Consider the following 19,166-nt stretch of genomic DNA (forward strand, 5'->3'; position numbering starts at 1 on the left):
TATACGCAGGTGATGTGCCTGCTCTGTCAATGGAAACTGCCACTTTTGGGCACTGAGGACCCTCTTATCTCCAAAAACAGAACACACACCTAGCCTCAAATACTTGCTCAACTGGCAAATCAACTTAAATGGACTTTCTTATCATTTACCAACTGGGCTTTGCTTTCAAAGACATAAGATATATTATCTTTACATCAGGGAAGTATTAGTAGTTTCTGACAGCAACTAAGTATATGACCATATATGCAATGCACAGGCAAAGTCCATTAACACTCAAAACTAAAATTTTCTTCATTTATGAATAATACATGAACTTCTCTGTTTGGACTATGCATTGAAGAGACTTTAGGAAACATCTCACCAGATCCATAAAGCTCTCACCTGTTGCTCCCAGAGCAGGCTCTTGCTCACCCAAACTCCCGTTTCCCACTACCTGGGCAGCAATTCCACAACCTTTGTCATATGCACTTACCATAAATGTAACATTTTATTTAATTAACTTTTAAAACATTAAAACAAATTTACTTTCAAAAGGAAACTCTGTGTATTTTTTCTAATATACATTAAATAAACATGTAAAATATTTATATGGGAATAAAAACATCATCTAAGTTTCAGTGAAACTAAAAGTAGTACTTTGGCTTGTTTCGTTACACGTGTGGATGGAACAGGAAATCCATTGTAGTGGATGCTCTAAGCTTCTTTTTTGCCTCCGCATTCCCAGATGAGCAGAACTGAAAGAAGATGGGCCTAACATACAATCTCCTGTAGTCAGTTTAGCTGCTACAGGTATACTGATAATGAGAACCCTACGAATTAAAACTTTATAGCCAGCTTTAGAATATCATGTTTCATTTTTGTTAAAATTTCAATCACTTCAAAGGCAAACTTTTGTAGGGATAAAGGGAGAAAGGGTGGGTTGGAAAGAATTTATAAACAGTATCTTAGGACTTCATATAACTTCTTACCATTTTTGAAGCAGTTTCATAATTTGAACCTCATAATAAGCCAATGAGATAGAGAAAGGTATATGATTCACAGAATTATCATTATTTTAAGTCCTATAAGCTATTTCTAGGCTTAAAATAGGATAAGAGAAGCTGGACCTTTCTTCAAGATAAAACTAACTAAAATATCACCTTTCTTCTCTTTTGACTGGAGTTAGTCAGGAAATAAGTGATTGAGGCTAAATGAGAACCAAGTTCTGCCTTTTACCCGGGAGTCATAATTTTTAAATAATTTTAAAACTAGACAATAACAACATAAAGCAACAAAACACTGAAAGAAGTTTAAATTACTACTGAAAATGTCCAACTATTTTCTTTCTGTAGATTGCCTTCCAGTTTGCCTACATGCTCAATTTTCACAGCTGTGTTTTCCTATTTTCTAATATATCATATAGTCTCTCCTACTATTACCCCCGATTTACAAATAAGGTAACAGATTAAATGATCTGTTCGAATTCATGTACACAGTTAGAAAATGACAGGACTCGGACTAGAATGTAGGTCTTTTTGCATTTCATTCTGAAGCTCTTTCTATTACCCCATACTGTCTCAGAGAGGAAAAGATGTCCCAATTTAAAAAAAAATCCACAAAAGTCTAAACTTAAGAAATAGATCAATTAAGATGTAATCCTTTATTTTATACAAAGATTTATCACTGTAGGAGTCCTATAAATGTTGAAAATTCCCCTTCTGCACCATCAGACTTAGTCTCTAGCTTTGAGGAGCTCATATATCATTTGCAATTTAACAGAAATCTTACAGAAGAATATATATTTAGAGGTAAAGGATTTTGGTCAATATCAAGTCAATCAGAAAAGAAAAGAAAACATCTTGGAAACTGTAATGTGAACCAGTGGAGAAAAGATAATTGAAGTTAAAAACAACTCCGCAGAAACACATCAGCAGCCCATGGTGCTCCTGTGTGTAGTTATATAGCCTGTTTATATAAGAAACCTCAGAATATGAAGCACAATTACAAAACACTGTTCCAGTTTTCCATAAGCACAGATGCAGTGGGAAAGCAGGCTGCTTTCAAAACCATGCCCAAGTTCCATATTGGGAATTGTATATGATTTTTAAAAACCTGCCCTGTGACTTAGACAAGTGTTCTCAAAGTACATTGTCAAACTGCATCAAAATAAGGTGCTTGTTAAAAATGAAGATTCCTGAGTCTCAATCAAGACTTATTAAATCAGAATGTCTAGGGGATGGTTTTGGATCTTCATTTTTAACAAGCTCTCCAGTTGACTGATAATGCAACACCAAAGTTTAAAAACCACTGACTGGGCTTTCCTGGTGGCGCAGTGGTTGAGAGTCCGCCTGCCGATGCAGGGGACATGGGTCCGTGCCCCGGTCCGGGAAGATCCCACATGCCGCGGAGCGGCTGGGCCTGTGAGCCATGGCCGCTGAGCCTGCGCGTCCGGAGCCTGTGCTCCTCAACGTGAGAGGCCACAACAGTGAGAGGCCCGCATACCGCAAAAAAAAACCCCACTGACTTAGAGGAGTTATTGGATACTTTAGAATATTAATTTCTTAGCCTCTCATTTTGATGTTTCTATATCCCAAGTTTTGTTTTTGCCCCCATGATCACTTAAAATAAAAAAGAAGGTTCAGGTGTTTAGCAAATTACTGTAAAACACATTAAGATGTGGAGGATTGATTGAAGTGACCTCAGGGTTCAATTCCATTATGGATCCAGCCATCAGTGGTACTGAGGTCAAGGGGTAGTGGATATCTCTCTCAATGGATGTAGATGAGGGTAAAATGGAAGTCGGAAAAAGGCAGAAGCAGCCCAAACAAACTCACGAAACAAGTTTTTAGAACAAAGTTATAGGTTAAAAAACAGCAGTTCCTAGAATAGACTGAATGTCCCAGCCTATTGACTCTGCACCGATTTTCTTTACTAGCAAGATAAAGAATGAATAAGGTGATGTGGATCTCTGTTTTTAGCTACAGCTATTGTGTGGGTTCTTAAAAGTTTTCATGGGCAATATTAGCTTACACAATGACCCTTCAGGGCTGATGTTCTATGCATTTATTTCTGGCTGATAACTTCAAGAATTCAAAGAACAAAACAAGGTGATGAATACACAAACCATCAAGATTGAGAAGATAAATCTGTAGAACTTCAGATTAGGAAAGTAGCATAATATTGCTTAAGGCACTTATCATACTGAATTTTAAATGATGTCTCTAAACTAATTATCCTCAGGTATCAATGGAACTTTTATAAGACTTGTAGACTAAAACTGCCATACTTTGTGCTATGTATTTTTGTTAAATTCACAGCTCAGATTAATATACTCTGAGGAAAGACAAAAATGTATAATACACAGTTTCTGGATGTTATAATACCATGAGCAACAATAAATGAGTCATGGGCTTTCCTGGTGGCGCAGTGGTTAAGAATCCGCCTACCAATGCAGGGGACACAGGTTCAAGCCCTGGTCCCAGAAGACCCCACATGCCACAGAGCAACTAAGCCCGTGTGCCACAACTACCGAGCCTGTGCTCTGGAGCCCGCGAGCCACAACTACTGAGCCCACGTACCACAACTACTGAAGCCAGCACACCTAGAGCCCATGCTCCACAACAAGAGAAGCCATTGCAACAAAAAGGTCGCACACCACAAAGAAGAGTAGCCCCCGCTCGCCACAACTAGAGAAAGCCCATGCACAGCAACGAAGACCCAACACAGCCAAAAATAAATAAATTTATAAAAAAATAAATAAGTCATGAGTAGTGACTGCTATTTCTTGGAAAAGCATCAAAATTAAAATAAAATTTTGTTTATTAAAAGCAAAACGTTTTACTAAAACTTCAGTGCTTAAAAAACATGATCAGCAAACAGTATTTGTTAAATACTTTGATTCTGTAAAGTGAATCTGTAAAAGTTGCTTTTAAAAGAGATCTACAGACAGTGAGCAACTCTAGAAATAAAAGAAGATAGAGGAGTAAGAACTAACCCAGAGAGAAGAATTTGAGATATTGGACAATTAATTCTTTGGCCTTTTGAGATCTCTGTGTCTTAACAAAGAATTCCATATGTGCTATAGTTCTGGCAACACAGTTCCACACATTCCATGGCTGATTACCTGTTTCTAGCTAAAGAAAAGTTAACTTTTTTTCCTTGGTAGTAAAATAAAATTTGTTGGGTGTCTACTACTACTACACATACCTCAGAAATTTTAGACACTAACTTAGACACAAAGTGAGAATTATCTGGCTAAAATATCTCATTTCTTAGTCTCAAGAATCCTGAGGGGTTAGTAGTATTATCCTCATTTTGCAATTGAGAAAACTGTAGCTCAAAGGTTAAATGACTGTCCGAGAACACACCATAGGCAATACCGGTGGTGAGATTCGAACATAAGTTTTATTCTGAAGCCCATGCTTTTCTCACCATGATTTGCTGAGTTCCATGAGTCTGTGGACCCAATGATCTATATAGTCATCCCTTGGTGTATGTGAGGGATTGATTCCAAGAGTCCCCATGGATACCAAAATCCATGGATGCTCAAGTCCCTTATATAAAATGGTGTAGTATAGCTGGCTCTCTGCATCTGCATGCTCAACAAACTTTGGATCAAATTTCAGTCTGAATACAGAGGACTGACTGTATGTTGGGACTGTTTTAAGGAGTTAGGTTTGCAGGCACGGAACGGTTTTACCAAAACCATTCAAAATGGGAAGAGACTGACATCCCTCCAGCATAATAAAATCAGGGTGGAGTCTCAAAAATATGCATTAAGGGACTACTATGTGTCAGGCTCTGGGGATACTGTGGTTGATCAAGACACAAGGTCCCTAACTTCCAAGGGGCTTACATTCTAACAAGGGAGATAAAGATACTCAACAAGCCAACAAATGTGTTTCAGATGGTGACCAATGTTTTGAAAACATATGGCAGGGTACAGGCATGAAGGGTGACTATGGTATGTGACAGCTGTTTTAAAGAGTGGTCAAGGAAGGCTTCCCTGAGGAGGTGATGTCCTCGCTAAGACCCAAATGAAGAGAAAGAGGCAGGAACGTCCTGGATGTGTTCAAGGATCAGCCAGAAAGGCAGTGCAGTGAAAATGAAGTGACTCAGAGTATGGCAGGAGAGGTCAGGGAGGTGAGAGGTGCCATGTAATGGAAACCCACATCCAAGAAAGGGTACACGTCCGGAGCAGTGCGTGGAGGAGTGGCACGCAGGTGGCGATGGCTGCTGTCAGACAAGAGAGGTGGCAGTATGCTGGCATAGCAGGCTCTCAGTTCAACAGCTATGCCAGCATCTTGCCTCCTCTCCAGTTCCAAGTTACAGGGGCAGCACCATGCCTCTTCGATGTTTTACTTTTCCAGAATCTTCCCTTCCACCTGAGGGAGGGAAAACACACTCATTAATTGAAAATGCAAACGGGTTTCTGAACATTACAACACAATCTTCTTAGAGCATCCAATTCTGAATATGTAGTTAAGCACAGGAAGGTTGTGGCTAGTTTCTTTTTTTCATGGCCTTTGATCTAAAATGAGTCCTGAGAATGTTTACTGACTGCTTGTGAAACGACGGGGGGAAAATGCTGACAAAAATTTTAAGTCAGTAAAGTCTGAAGTTGATGACAGTTAATTATAGGTTATTACCACTATATTCACAGTCCACGGTACATCCCAGTGACTCTCAGTACAGTTTTATTTTTACTCTAATAACTCTCTTGGTCAATTTCTGCCACTCAGATGTACTCAAACAATAACAAACTGTCACCCTGCAATGTGTAGTTCACCGCTTTATGTGCTCTTAAAAATAGTGCCCCTTTGAGCCAGTTAACTCCCAGCTGGGAACTTAATCCACAAGAACATTTGCAAAAGCACCAGTATCATGTCCAAAGATGTTCACTGAAACACTGTTTTTAATAGCCAAAGAACTAGAAACAACCTGAATGTCCATCAGTATGACTGATATTGGCTAAATTATGATTATAAGTTATGATATAGCCTCACAATAAAGTACTTTGTCATTCTTACAAAGTATTATGGCATAAGAATAATGACACGGTGTATGAGAACTTTTGTGTCAGTGAAAAAGTATGTATAATCATACACATATCTTGGGGTGCACATATAAATTTTTTCTTGAAGGGTACATGAGTGATTTATTATTTTAAATAATGGTTTATTATTTTAAAAGTAATTGGATGACAGGATTATAAATTATTTTTGTTTTCCTCTTTATATACATTTCTAATAAAAATACTAATAAATATTACTTACAAAAAAATAAACCTAAGATATACCCACATAAACATAAAACATTTTGCTGCATAGTGCTACCAAGGTACAGATAAGAAAGAATCACTTTCACTTAAACTTGACTAATATCAATTGCATTTGCCAGAAACAAAAGTTCACTGTTCCCTAAGCCTGGAGCTAGGCATATACAGACACATTCACTTATACATGTGCACTATGTGGCACACATTTCTAGTGGGAGGACAGGAGGTAATGAGGGTTCTATTGCACAAGACCCTGTAAACATTGTCCTGGAGCTAGAGAACTGGTGGAAGAGGTACTAATTGACTTCCTAGAGTACAATTCAACTTGATCATGATCTATTAATGTAAAGGTATTTAGGAATTTTTGGTCCATTTTTGGTTCATCAAGTACAGAACATCAGTTCAAAATTAGTGGTAAATACAATACAGCTTAGGTTACAAAATGCACCACTGAATTAAGAAGATTTAATTAAATCAAATTTCTTCCAAAAGTTTAGTCTTTTTAAAATATTCCTAATATTCATAATTGAGAGGAAGATGTAGATTGCCATCATTTTGGAAGGAAGAGACTACATATTTGAAAACAATAATTCCTTGTGACTTTTTCAGATCCATTTTGCATATGCAAAAGAAAACTGAATGCTAGCAACTATGTGATTTATCAGTCAGATGCAGTAGATACAGCAGATACCTAAGAAGTCATACAGGCTATTTTAAATGAAGATCACTTAAAGGGAAAAGCTAGGATAATGCAATAACCTGCCCCATGTTCCTCTTCCTTATTTACTTGCATTTTTTAAAAATAAGATGAAACTTACTTTTGTAAGTTATCAAATAATTGTTCAATTTATAATTTAAAAGTCTAGAACAAGATCATGTCCTTCCCCTATTAAAGAAGTTGTTGCTGTTAAAACTTGGGTCCTTTTGTTAATTTCTCTGATGTATTCAGGGAAGATGGCTTCCATCAGACACTGGTAAAATGCACCTCCTCACCACATACACCTCAGACAAATTTCTTGCAAAAATACAGCCTAACCATGAATTATGTTACAACTGGAAAGCAAAAAAATATTATGGGTACCTGATTATAGCCTTTGGCAGTTAAGGTTAAACTTTGAAAAATACTGTCAATGAAATGCCCTGGAGAGAATGCAGCGCCTATTTATAATTTTTTTCCTAAAAGAAGAATAAAAATAATTTTTTTTCTTCTTTTTTGCGGTACGTGGGTCTCTCACTGTTGTGGCCTCTCCCATTGCGGAGCACAGGCTTCGGACACGCAGGCTCAGCAGCCATGGCTCACGGGCCCAGTTGCTCCGTGGCATGTGAGATCTTCCCTGACCAGGGCACGAACCCGTGTCCCCTGCATTGGCAGGCAGACTCTCAACCCCTGTGCCACCAGGGAAGCCCTAAAAATAATTTTTAAAAACATCTCAAACCTACTAAACCTTTTTGTAGTAAAATTAACAAAATAAAGTTTAAATTATAGAACTTTCAAACTATTTTAACTAACTTTAAATTCATTTAAAATGAATAATCTGATTTCATTTTGTGAATAACTGATTTATAACCATTCTGGCAGCAAATCCAGCATGTCCCAGACATGAGTGGGACAGGAGGCAGTTAGCTATACCAGCCCCCATTAGTCCACAGATATAAAGAATGAAAACAACTCAATCAGAGAAAAATGGTGTAACTAGAGCTGGAATACAATCTACTTTTTTTTCAGAGCTGGAATACAATCTACTTAACACTTCATTAAAAGAAAAGTTTTCTAAAAGTGGCTGGAGGTAGGGGGCTGATTATGTATAAAGAGCTAGAATGTCCTATTTTTCAAGTACAGTATTATGGAAAAATTTGTGGTCCAATCAAGAACATAACTGTGGGGAAAAAATAACATTCACTGAATGTGTTGGTATTGCTTTTGGGAACAGGCAATTTGACAGGATGTGCTTAAAGCTACTCCCCAACTGATAGAAGCCAGATGTGTGTCTGCCCTGCATCTGGGGGACTGCAAGAAAGAAAGGGGTATAGTTATACATATATATAATTATATATATATATTTATTTATAGAGTTATATATATTTAATTATATATAATTATATAAACTATATGGAAAAAATAAGAAATAAGACTATATAAATATATATTATACATTTTAATTTAGAAATATTAATAAAACACAACTGAATATCTGTATCAGGCATCACAAACAACCCCCATGCTGCAACCACTAAATTAAAGATAAACTGGCAGAAAGGGTTGGGTTTTTATTCCTTGCCCTCCCCATTAGCCCCTGGCTTTCCTGCTGGAATATCTCATATTCCCCTCTGCCAGTCCAATGTCCACCTCCCCACACACACATATACTGTGGCACCTACCAGGCTTGTTCTCCCTCAAAGAACTCCATTCCCCCAAATTACAGTCCTCTATCCATTCTAAACTGCCTTTCCTCTTTGCATAAGTTCTCTGTGGGAATGAGAAAGAAGAAATCTATCCCTTCATTATAGGAATTTAAGACAAACTGCAAATGGTTCAAAGGCTTAAGCCTTCAAGGGGACCTGACTTCTTTAGGAGATGAGTATTATACAAAATTAATTTTTAATGAGAAGATACGGAAGATGGTTTTAATACGGGGATCACTATCCTACAACTTCCTGCCTAAAATAGGCCAAGATTAAATCATTGACCATTTTCCCAAATTCATGTAAAGCCAGTGAGAAAGGAAGGTGGGGGGGGAGAACCAATTCTCTTGAGAAAATGGTATGTACTTTTACATTTTTTCCCCTTTTTAACCCTCAGAAAGGTGGTTGCAGTGGGTATTATTATCCTCTTAATTATCTCAAGTAAACAGACGAAAGTTAACCTACCAATAATTCCATTACTTTAACATTTGTTGGCATCTATTATATGCCAAACATTGTGCTGAAGACAGGTCTCCGTCCATAGTGAGTTACCCAAGTTGGGGGAGGGGTAAACCCTTAACACATTATATGTCTCAACTTACTTTGGTAAGTCCTATGATCAGTTATGCACAAAGTGTATCAAGAGAAAACATAGCATTGTGATGGATTACAATTTACGGCCTCAATTCTCCCTGTATTCGCATTCTGGCCATGTAACTTTGCAGTACCCATTCTGACTCTGGAGTTATTAGCTGTGTAATTCACTTTAGTCAACTTGTTACGTTAGCAAGACAGGATGCAAGCAGACCTTAAAAAGCACTGTGAGACTGTGCTTGCCTGCTCTTTCCTGAGCCTTAGCCATCACTATGAGAACACACCTAGACTACTCTACTGAAAAATAAGACACATAGTGCAAAGTCTCCCCGGTCGTCCTAGCCAAGGCCAGCCTAGATCAGTCAATAGCCTGCCCTGGCACGTGAGCATGCCTAACCAAGATGAACAGAGCTGCTTAGCTGACCACCCCAACGTGTAAGCAAATAAACACTTCTGCCGAACTCCTTTGGATTTTTTTTCTGGTTGTTTGCTATGCAGTATTGCTTGACAATAAGTGACATAAATAATGATTAAGACTATGTGCTCTGGATTTAGGCTGACAGGGTCAAAATTATCCTGAGAGCAGTGTAGGCCATGTTTGTTCAAGCCATCCATTTCACTAAAGTCATAGCGAAGTCAACAGACACCCAAGTTCCTTCCAGCACTCTGCTGGTAAATTGTAGGATTTCAGTGAATATTAATAAATGAGTAAACTTTGATCAACCACTCTTTTGCTAGATGGTGGGTTCCTTGAGGATAGGAGGCAAGTCTCATTTATCTCTGCATCCCCAGGACACAACGTGATACAAGGCCTTCAGCAGAAAGGTCAGTCAGTATTTGTTGAATAAGAGAATAGTAAGGATTTGGGTAATTTTACCAAGTCAATGGGAAGCTGCCAAAGAGCTGTAAGGAAGCAACATGAGAAGCTTTGTGTTTTTAAAAACACAATTTTTCTCCTAAGTTTCAACACTTTTTATGTCTTTATTTTTAAGACTTGTGATGTGGCAAGATGACTCTGGCTGCTCTTTAGTAGTGAATGGACAAAGGGGCCAGAACGGATTAACAAGAGACCAGCTGGCAGCCACGAAGGTTGTCCAGTCAGAGATGGTGTCAGCTTGGATTAGAAGAAAAAAGAACACAGATTCTAGATATATTTGGGAGGCACAATAGAAAAAACTTGCTTGAGGGCTTAAGGAAATAGAAGAACCAAGAAAAAAACCCAGTTTCCTGGTCTGTGCTCCTGGATGGGCATCGGTGACTTTCACTGAAATAGGGAACTCTGAAAGAGGACAAATATTTTAAAAATGTAGACTCCTAATTAGAGAGATCTTGAGTTAATCCTAGTATAAAGCCACCATCTGGAAATTCAATTTAAAGAATCTGTGGTATCAATTTACTTCAAGATTGATGTTCCTTGAACAGTAAATTGTAACCTGTTGCACTAGAAAAGTTCATCTGCCTTATGTGGCCAAAGTGATCTGAAGGAAAGCCATGCTGCGTCTTGGTTAGAGGACAAAATATAACCCTGCTGTGGAAACTTCTTGAACTATATTAAACCTTTAAAGGAAATTAAGCTTAAGGAAGAAAAGAGTGTATGTGACACATTTGAAATCAGTTTTAGAGACTAAGGGTGAATCCTTTCCTGCTTAACTAACTTTCCATGGACCTAAAAATTGAACTAGACTTTACAGCGCTCCATAAACACAAAGTATGCACTCTTACTTTGCTCCCTTTCATTCATCTTAAACTCCATATTCCTAGAATTTTAGTTAATGCAATTATTTTAAAAAATCTAATTGTTTAAGGTCATGATTCAATTATCCTTTTGAATACTGCTATTGCCACCATACTGTGGTCTATACCAGTGTAAAAGCATTGGCTTGATTTGGTAAATGGCATCTTTTCCTAAAGATTTTAGTCCTTAATCAAGCCCTTAAAACATGTCCTTTATTAAATAAAAATGTTTATTTTACAATAGGGTCATTACTTTATTTGAGTATGAGTCATTCTATTTTCTCTTGATTTCATGGCCATGGACTGCCACCCCAATCCTAGCTAGTTACCTAAGATTGTGTGCTGTTGGCCTTAAAGGGGTTATGAGAGACTGGGGATAGAACCATGCAAACCTATCAACACTTCTAGAAAGAGACCAGAGCATTCTGATGGTGGGTGAGCAATATTTTCATGTGTGAAAATGTAGAGAAGGTGGAGCTGTTGTGAGTCACACACGAGGTGAGTGACTTACCAGTAATATATGATACCTCTGAAAGCCCAGCCAAGGGGACCCTTTAACCACTGAATAGCCGTCACCCTTAAAGATCTGGTATAGTGCATACCTTAAAAAACAAAATCTTATAAAAATATTGAATCACTATGCTGTACACCTGAAACTAATATACTATTGTAAATCAACTACACTTCAGTAAAAAATCTTTATAATGGTTGAGTTTCCCATTAAATTCATATCCTAGATCCTCCAAAGCCTTAACCAAAGGGAGGATGAATTTAGAATTTATTAAGTGTCAAACACTTTACGTCTATTCTGTGATTAAATCCTAACTCCAAACTGAAGAGTTGTTGAGGAAAATTATCTCCATTTTGTGCATGAGGAAACTAAACCTCAGAAAGGTTAAGTAACTAGTTAATAATCACATTGCTAGTAAATGTTACAGGCAGAATCAGCATGTCTTCCCCCATACACTGTATCTGTGCTCGCATACTGAATTCTAGCTTCACCAGCTTTATTTCCTACTTAACAACATGGCTCTCCCTTTGCAGCTAGATTCATCTCACCATCTCCATAGCATGCCAGATCCACCCCCAGATCCACTGTGTTCACACCATTTCTTCTGTCCCTGAAATATTCTTCTAAATGATTTTTCTGCTTCATGATTCCAAAAGGATCCATCCAAAAGGAAGCATTCTGAACTCAAAAAATTATCCACCAAGTTGATTCACAGCAAATCTATAAAGGACTCAGTCTTCTTCTTTATCAGTAATCTTTTGGACACCGTCTAAACATAATAAAAATATAAAACATGCTAGATGTTTACCTGTGAGCCAACTAGCACCAAATTCAGACATAAAGAACACATTACAGGGGAATCGTCCAAGTAATCCAAAAACCAAAGGCTCTCAAATATCTCCATCACCTGTAAGTGGTGGAGAATGCTTAGCCTTAGAATGCTAAGTCTCCAGCCCTTTGCAAGTATTGTTCCCTAAAGCCTATTAACCCCCTCCTAACATGCCCCTTGGTCTCCCTAGAAAACCAGAATTCATCTTCAAGACTGCTCAGGTAGTGTCTTGCTGCTGTTGCTGCTGCTGCTGTTAAATGCCCTTTTCTAACAAAGGAACAGACTGAGGAATGCTAAGTTATATTTACTGGAGGTTGTTTTTTTGTTTTATTTTGTTTTTTAATGGTCCCTTGCAGGTAATTTTGGTGCTACTGGAAGGCACATTGACAAACTGGGCCCAATCCGTGTATACTTTTGCTCAAATTAAAATCCAATGCCCTAAACCGCTAATGACGATGGGGCAGTTTTCAGACCCAGAGATTACCAAGGCTCCAAGAAGAGCTGGATTCCAGAAGGGGACTTTAGGAAGGAATATGGCCTGACTACGTCAAGGAGACTGGAGTAAAGGTCACAGTGCACAGGCCGCAAGTAACCTGGGGTAGGAGGTGGCGAGGTGGACGGCCTGTAGGAGAGAAAAGCAGTGACAGCAACAACAATGCTTACCATTTGTTTCTACTCTGTGCAGATACCATGCTAGGCTTTCATATACGTTACTGGACTATTTCCAATCCTCCCAAAAGTCCTGCAAGGTCACACCAGCATTTCTATTTTATTCTCTTTATAGAGAATGTGCAAAATTGATGCTTTATAACCCAACTCTGATTCATGAAAAGGAGTTCTGCTTTGTTTAAGAACAAAATACCAGCTTTTCCTTTGCACCTTTTCCAGCTGTGCTACCCTTTCACTAAATATATCTCCAAGTTCTTGTCTAGGGCTAAAATTTTCATTTTAATACCTGCCAAGGGAAGATAAATATTAATAGATGTTAAACAAGAATCAGAGTGAATGTGTGTATTTTTAGATATTTCCTCTAAACAACTCGAGCTGCTCTGGAAATACTTATTAAAGTGTATAAATCATCTTCCTAGTAAATGCTTACAAAAAACTCAAATAAGCTCAAGGAAAAAAAGAGAAAAAAATGGAGAACAAAAGAAAACCTGGAGAACCAAAGACACAAGACCAGCTTCAGTGAGAAGGAGGCAAGTCCAAACAGTAATGAACTTGGCAGTACAATGAAGAGGCTGCCCTCTGGGCCACAGAAGCAACATCATACTTAAACTGTCATCACTAGCCTTTTATGCTACTCTTTCTGCCAGCTTTTGGTAATCTGATACAACCACAGGAAAAAGTGCTTATCCCCCCAGATGGTGAGGAAGCCCCTGCCCTCGAGATTTTTGTTTTTCATAGGACTGGGTATATATTACTACAAATATGTTTATCTTTTATTACAATGAAGATCCATTTACATATTCCTAATTATGTTTCTGCTAATATTGACAGGAATTATATTTTACTAAAAGACCTACGTCTTGATTACTGACGTCAGCCTGAGAATGTTCACTCAAAAATGCAAGAAACACAAAATCAAAATTTCATTTCCTGATGACAGTCATTAATTAGTATGTAGCGTTCTAAGGCAAATAAACACATTACACTTTTAAGACAATTATAAGAAGAGTCTTTGCCTTATTAATTTACAATTAGCTTTCTCTCCTACAGACATAACTTGTGCTGGGATTTTAGCAAGATAAAATACTTAAAAAGGAATGGAGAATGCTTTAACTAGATAATTTCAACTTTGGTTCTATCATGTTTGATATCCAGAAGAAAATGCAAACTATTCCATTTACTGTATTGCAAAGTATCTGCTACTGCAAGGACGATGACATTTTAAAGACCTGAAACAAAGAATTAGGCTGGACTGCTCTGAGAAGACGCAAATAGGAGACAAGGCACTTTTCAAACACAATGGGATGGTTAGAACAGACCCAGGGACACACGGATTTCAAAAGAAAGTTAGTAAAAAGAAAATGTAAAACAAAAAAACATAACTCATTACGCTTCATTTAAAATATTACGTAGTGAATAATGAAAATGTCTTCATATAACAAATTATAGAGTTTCACATTTAAATCTTCATATTTATTGAAAGAGAGAAATGTATATTTTTAGAAATACTATTCTATTTAAATTATGCCTTAGAAATCCTACTAAAAATTTACTCTGAAACCCCAAAGTTAGCAGAAGGAAAGAAACCATAAAGATCAGATCAGAAAAAAACTAAAAAGAAATGAAGGAACGATAGCAAAGATCAATAAAACTAAAAGCTGGTTCTTTGAGAAGATAAACAACATTGATAAACCATTAGCCAGACTCATCAAGAAAAAAAGGGAGAAGACTCAAATCAATAGAATTAGAAATGAAAAAGAAGTAACAACTGACACTGCAGAAATACAAAAGATCATGAGAGATTACTACAAGCAATTCTATGACAATAAAATGGACAACCTGGAAGAAATGGACAAATTCTTAGAAATGCACAACCTGCCAAGACTGAATCAGGAAGAAATAGAAAATATGAACAGACCAATCACAAGCACTGAAATTGAAACTGATTAAAAATCTTCCAACAAACAAAAGCCCAGGACCACAGAGTTTCACAGGCAAATTCTATCAAACATTTAGAGAAGAGCTAACACCTATCCTTCTCAAACTCTTCCAAAATATAGCAGAGGGAGGAACACTCCCAAACTCATTCTACGAGGACACCATCACCCTGATACCAAAACCAGACAAAGATGTCACAAAGAAAGAAAACTACAGGCCAATATCACTGATGAACATAGATGCAAAAATCCTCAACAAAATACTAGCAAACAGGATCTACCAGCACATTAAAAGGATCATACACCATGATCAAGTGGGGTTTATGCCAGGAATGCAAGGATTCTTCAATATACGCAAATCAATCAACGTGATACACCATATTAACAAATTGAAGGAGAAAAACCATACGATCATCTCAATAGATGCAGAGAAAGCTTTTGACAAAATTCAACACCCATTTATGATAAAAACCCTGCAGAAAGTAGGCAGAGAGGGAACTTTCCTCAACATAATAAAGGCCATATATGACAAACCCACAGCCAACATCGTCCTCAATGGTGAAAAACTAAAACTAAGATCAGGAAAAAGACAAGGTTGCCCACTCTCACCACTCTTATTCAACACAGTTTTGCAAGTTTTAGCCACAGCAATCAGAGAAGAAAAGGAAATAAAAGGAATCCAAATTGGAAAAGAAGAAGTAAAGCTGTCACTGTTTGCAGATGACATGATACTATACATAGAGAATCCTAAAGATGCTACCAGAAAACTTCTAGAGCTCATCAATGAATTTGGTAAAGTAGCAGGATACAAAATTAATGCACAGAAATCTCTGGCATTCCTATCACTAATGATGGAAAATCTGAAAGTGAAATTAAGGAAACACTTCCATTTACCATTGCAACACAAAGAATAAAACATCTAGGAATAAACCTATCTAAGGAGACAAAAGACCTGTATGCAGAAAATTATAAGACACTGGTGAAAGAAATTAAAGATGATACAAATAGATGGAGAGATATACCATGTTCTTGGATTGGAAGAATCAACATTGTATAAATTAGTCTACTACCCAAAGCAATCTTACAGATTCAATGCAATCCCTATCAAACTACCACTGGCATTTTTCACAGAACTAGAACAAAAAATTTCACAATTTGTATGGAAACCCAAAAGACCCCGAATAGCCAAAGCAATCTTGAGAATGAAAAACGGAGCTGGAGGAATCAGGCTCCCTGACTTCAGACTATAATACAAAGCTACAGTAATCAAGACAGTATGGTACTGGCACAAAAACAGAAATATAGATCAATGGCAGAGGACAGAAAGCCCAGAGATAAACCCACGCACATATGGTCACCTTATCTTTGATAAAGGAGGCAGGAATGTACAGTGAAGAAAGGACAGCCTCTTCAATAAGTGGTGCCGGGAAAACTGGACAGGTACATGTAAAAGTATGAGATTAGATCACTCCTTAACACCATACACAAAAATAAGCTCAAAATGGATTAAAGAGCTAAACGTAAGGCCAGAAACTATCAAACTCTTAGAGGAAAACATAGGCAGAACACTCTATGACATAAATCACAGCAAGATCTTGTTTGACCCACCTCCGAGATAAATGGAAATAAAAATAAACAAATGGGACCTAACGAAACTTCAAAGCTTTTGCACAGCAAAGGAAACCATAAACAAGACCGAAAGACAACCCTCAGAATGGGAGAAAACATTTGCAAATGAAGCAACTGACAAAGGATTAATCTCCAAAATTTATAAGGAGCTCATGCAGCTCAATAACAAAATACAAACAACCCAATCCAAAAATGGGCAGAAGACCTAAACAGACACTTCTCCAAAGAAGATATACAGACTTCCAGCAAACACATGAAAGAATGCTCAACATCATTAATCATGAGAAATGCAAATCAAAACTACAATGAGATATCATCTCACACCAGTCAGAATGGCCATCATCAAAAAATCTAGAAACAATAAATGCTGGAGAGGGTGTGGAAAAAGGGAACACTCTTGCAATGCTGGTGGGAATGTGAATTGGTACAGCCACTAGGGAGAACAGTATGGAGTTTCCTTAAAAAACTACAAATAGAACTACCATATGACCCAGCAATCCCACTACTGGGCATATACCCTGAGAAAACCATAATTCAAAAAGAGTCATGTACCACAATGTTCATTGCAGCACTATTTACAATAGCCAGGAGATGGAAGCAACCTAAGTGTCCATTATCGGATGAATGGATAAAGAAGATGTGGCACATATATATAATGGAATATTACTCAGCCATAAAAAGAAACGAAATTGAGTTATTTGTAGTGAGGTGGATGGACCTAGAGTCTGTCATACAGAGTGAAGCAAGTCAGAAAGAGAAAGAGAAATACCGTATTCTAACACATATATATGGAATCTAAGAAAAAAAAAGGTCATGAAGAACCTAGGGGTAAGACAGGAATAAAGACACAGACCTACTAGAGAATGGACTTGAGGATACGGGGAGGGGGAAGGGTAAGCTGTGACAAAGTAAGAGAGTGGCATGGACATATATACACTACCAAACATAAAACAGATAACTAGTGGGAAGCAGCCGCATAGCACAGGGAGATCAGCTCGGTGCTTTGTGACCACCTAGAGGGGTGGGATAGGGAGGATGGGAGGGAGGGAGATGCAAGAGGGAGGAGATATGGGAACATATGTATATGTATAACTGAGTCACTCTGTTATAAAGCAGAAACTAACACACCATTGTAAAGCAATTATACTCCAATAAAGATGTAAAAATAAAAAAGTTTACTCTGTAACTTAAGGTGATTCTACTGATCCATTTCAGAAACATTAAAAACACAAGCACTCTAATTAAAATGTATATTTTCCCCAGTAAACTTAAATGTTAAGAACTACATTTATTTTTCATATATGGTAACCAGTTAAAAGTGTATAATGGAATATCAATGGATAAATCCTGGGAAAATACAACTCTTTAACTGCAATCACATTTTGAAAGCACAGATATTTGCTTCTCTATCGAGTTTTACTACTCAGTTTATTTCTGACTTACAAAATGTCTTAAAAGCAGCATAACGATGAGCAATTTTGTCCCAACTTCCACATCAGAAGATCAGATTCCAATCTTATTCCAGATAAGAAACTAACTTTTCACTTCCTCCTCATTTCATGATCACCTGGGGGTTAAGGTGAAACTCTTGAGGGTACAAACTACAGCCTGGGGTTGGAGCTAAGCAAACTCTTCTCCTTTCTGGGAATTCTAGTACTTTCAGAGTTTCCAGCACAACAGGGTTCTCAAGCCCTTGCAGTTCACTAGAATCCTTTTACTTACTCCTGGACCTCACAGCACAGTGAATAAATCAGAATCTCTAGAAATGGGGCCTGAGCATTGGCATGTTTATAAAAGCTCCCCACATGATTATCATGTGCAAGCAGGGTAGAGAACCACAGATAGAAGGCTTTAAGACAGATGGATGGTTACATCATGGTCAGCTTAACAAGCTGGTGAACCAATAATGTTGAGCGGAGAAAAAATGAGGGGAAGCCTCCATGATGAATTGATAATGACCAGAGAAAGCTCTATCTGTAGGTACATGAGGATGGAGCCAATAGCCAGAGAATGTTAAGTCCTGGGCAAGCTGTGTGGCTTTAGGCAAATCCTCTAAGTCCCCTGGATTGCAGAATTTGAGGAGAAGGCAGAGTGGAAGATTCACCAGTCTTAACCACAGCTGTTTTGTCTGTTTTCTATGTTTTGCTTCCGCAGGATTCTGTGGCTAAGAACAGCATGAACACGGCTGATCCATATGTCCTCTAAGGTCTCTTCTGAGGTAATTTTACAACATCCCGGGTAACATAAATACGAGGAATTGGCTTACTGGCCCAGCATAAGTTAAGAATAAAAAAGAATTTAAGATAATCACAGTGATGCTTCTATTCTGTGGTCCTACACCCACTCTTCCCCACAGATCAACTCTGTGGGCAGGAGGAGTTTATCCAAAATGCTCCCCCATCCTCACTGGCCTTCCCTCTCCCAGCATCTCCCAGGTACACAATATCTCTGTGATTTTCCCCTCCCACCATTGCACCAGATTGCACTCTTTTATGAGTCAATTCAGATTATCTGTAAAGTAAATGTAATCAACTCATGCCCAGATTATAGCCTATATTTGAGGCCCTAAAACATCACTTTTTCTGGAGACAAATTTTCACTGTG

General features: G+C 37.8%; 1 protein-coding gene across 1 annotated transcript in view; it reads right to left on the minus strand.

The window, feature by feature from the left end:
- IFNE (interferon epsilon) overlaps positions 1–12,143 on the minus strand; it is a 60,163-nt gene extending 48,020 nt beyond the window's left edge. The window contains exon 1 of the mRNA XM_032633886.1: positions 12,047–12,143. Coding sequence (XP_032489777.1) covers positions 12,047–12,143 — 97 coding nt within the window. The remainder of the gene's footprint in view (positions 1–12,046) is intronic.
- Between the last annotated feature and the right edge of the window lie 7,023 nt (positions 12,144–19,166).

Source organism: Phocoena sinus, chromosome 6 (assembly GCF_008692025.1).
Source record: "Phocoena sinus isolate mPhoSin1 chromosome 6, mPhoSin1.pri, whole genome shotgun sequence".
Lineage (NCBI taxonomy): Eukaryota > Metazoa > Chordata > Mammalia > Artiodactyla > Phocoenidae > Phocoena > Phocoena sinus.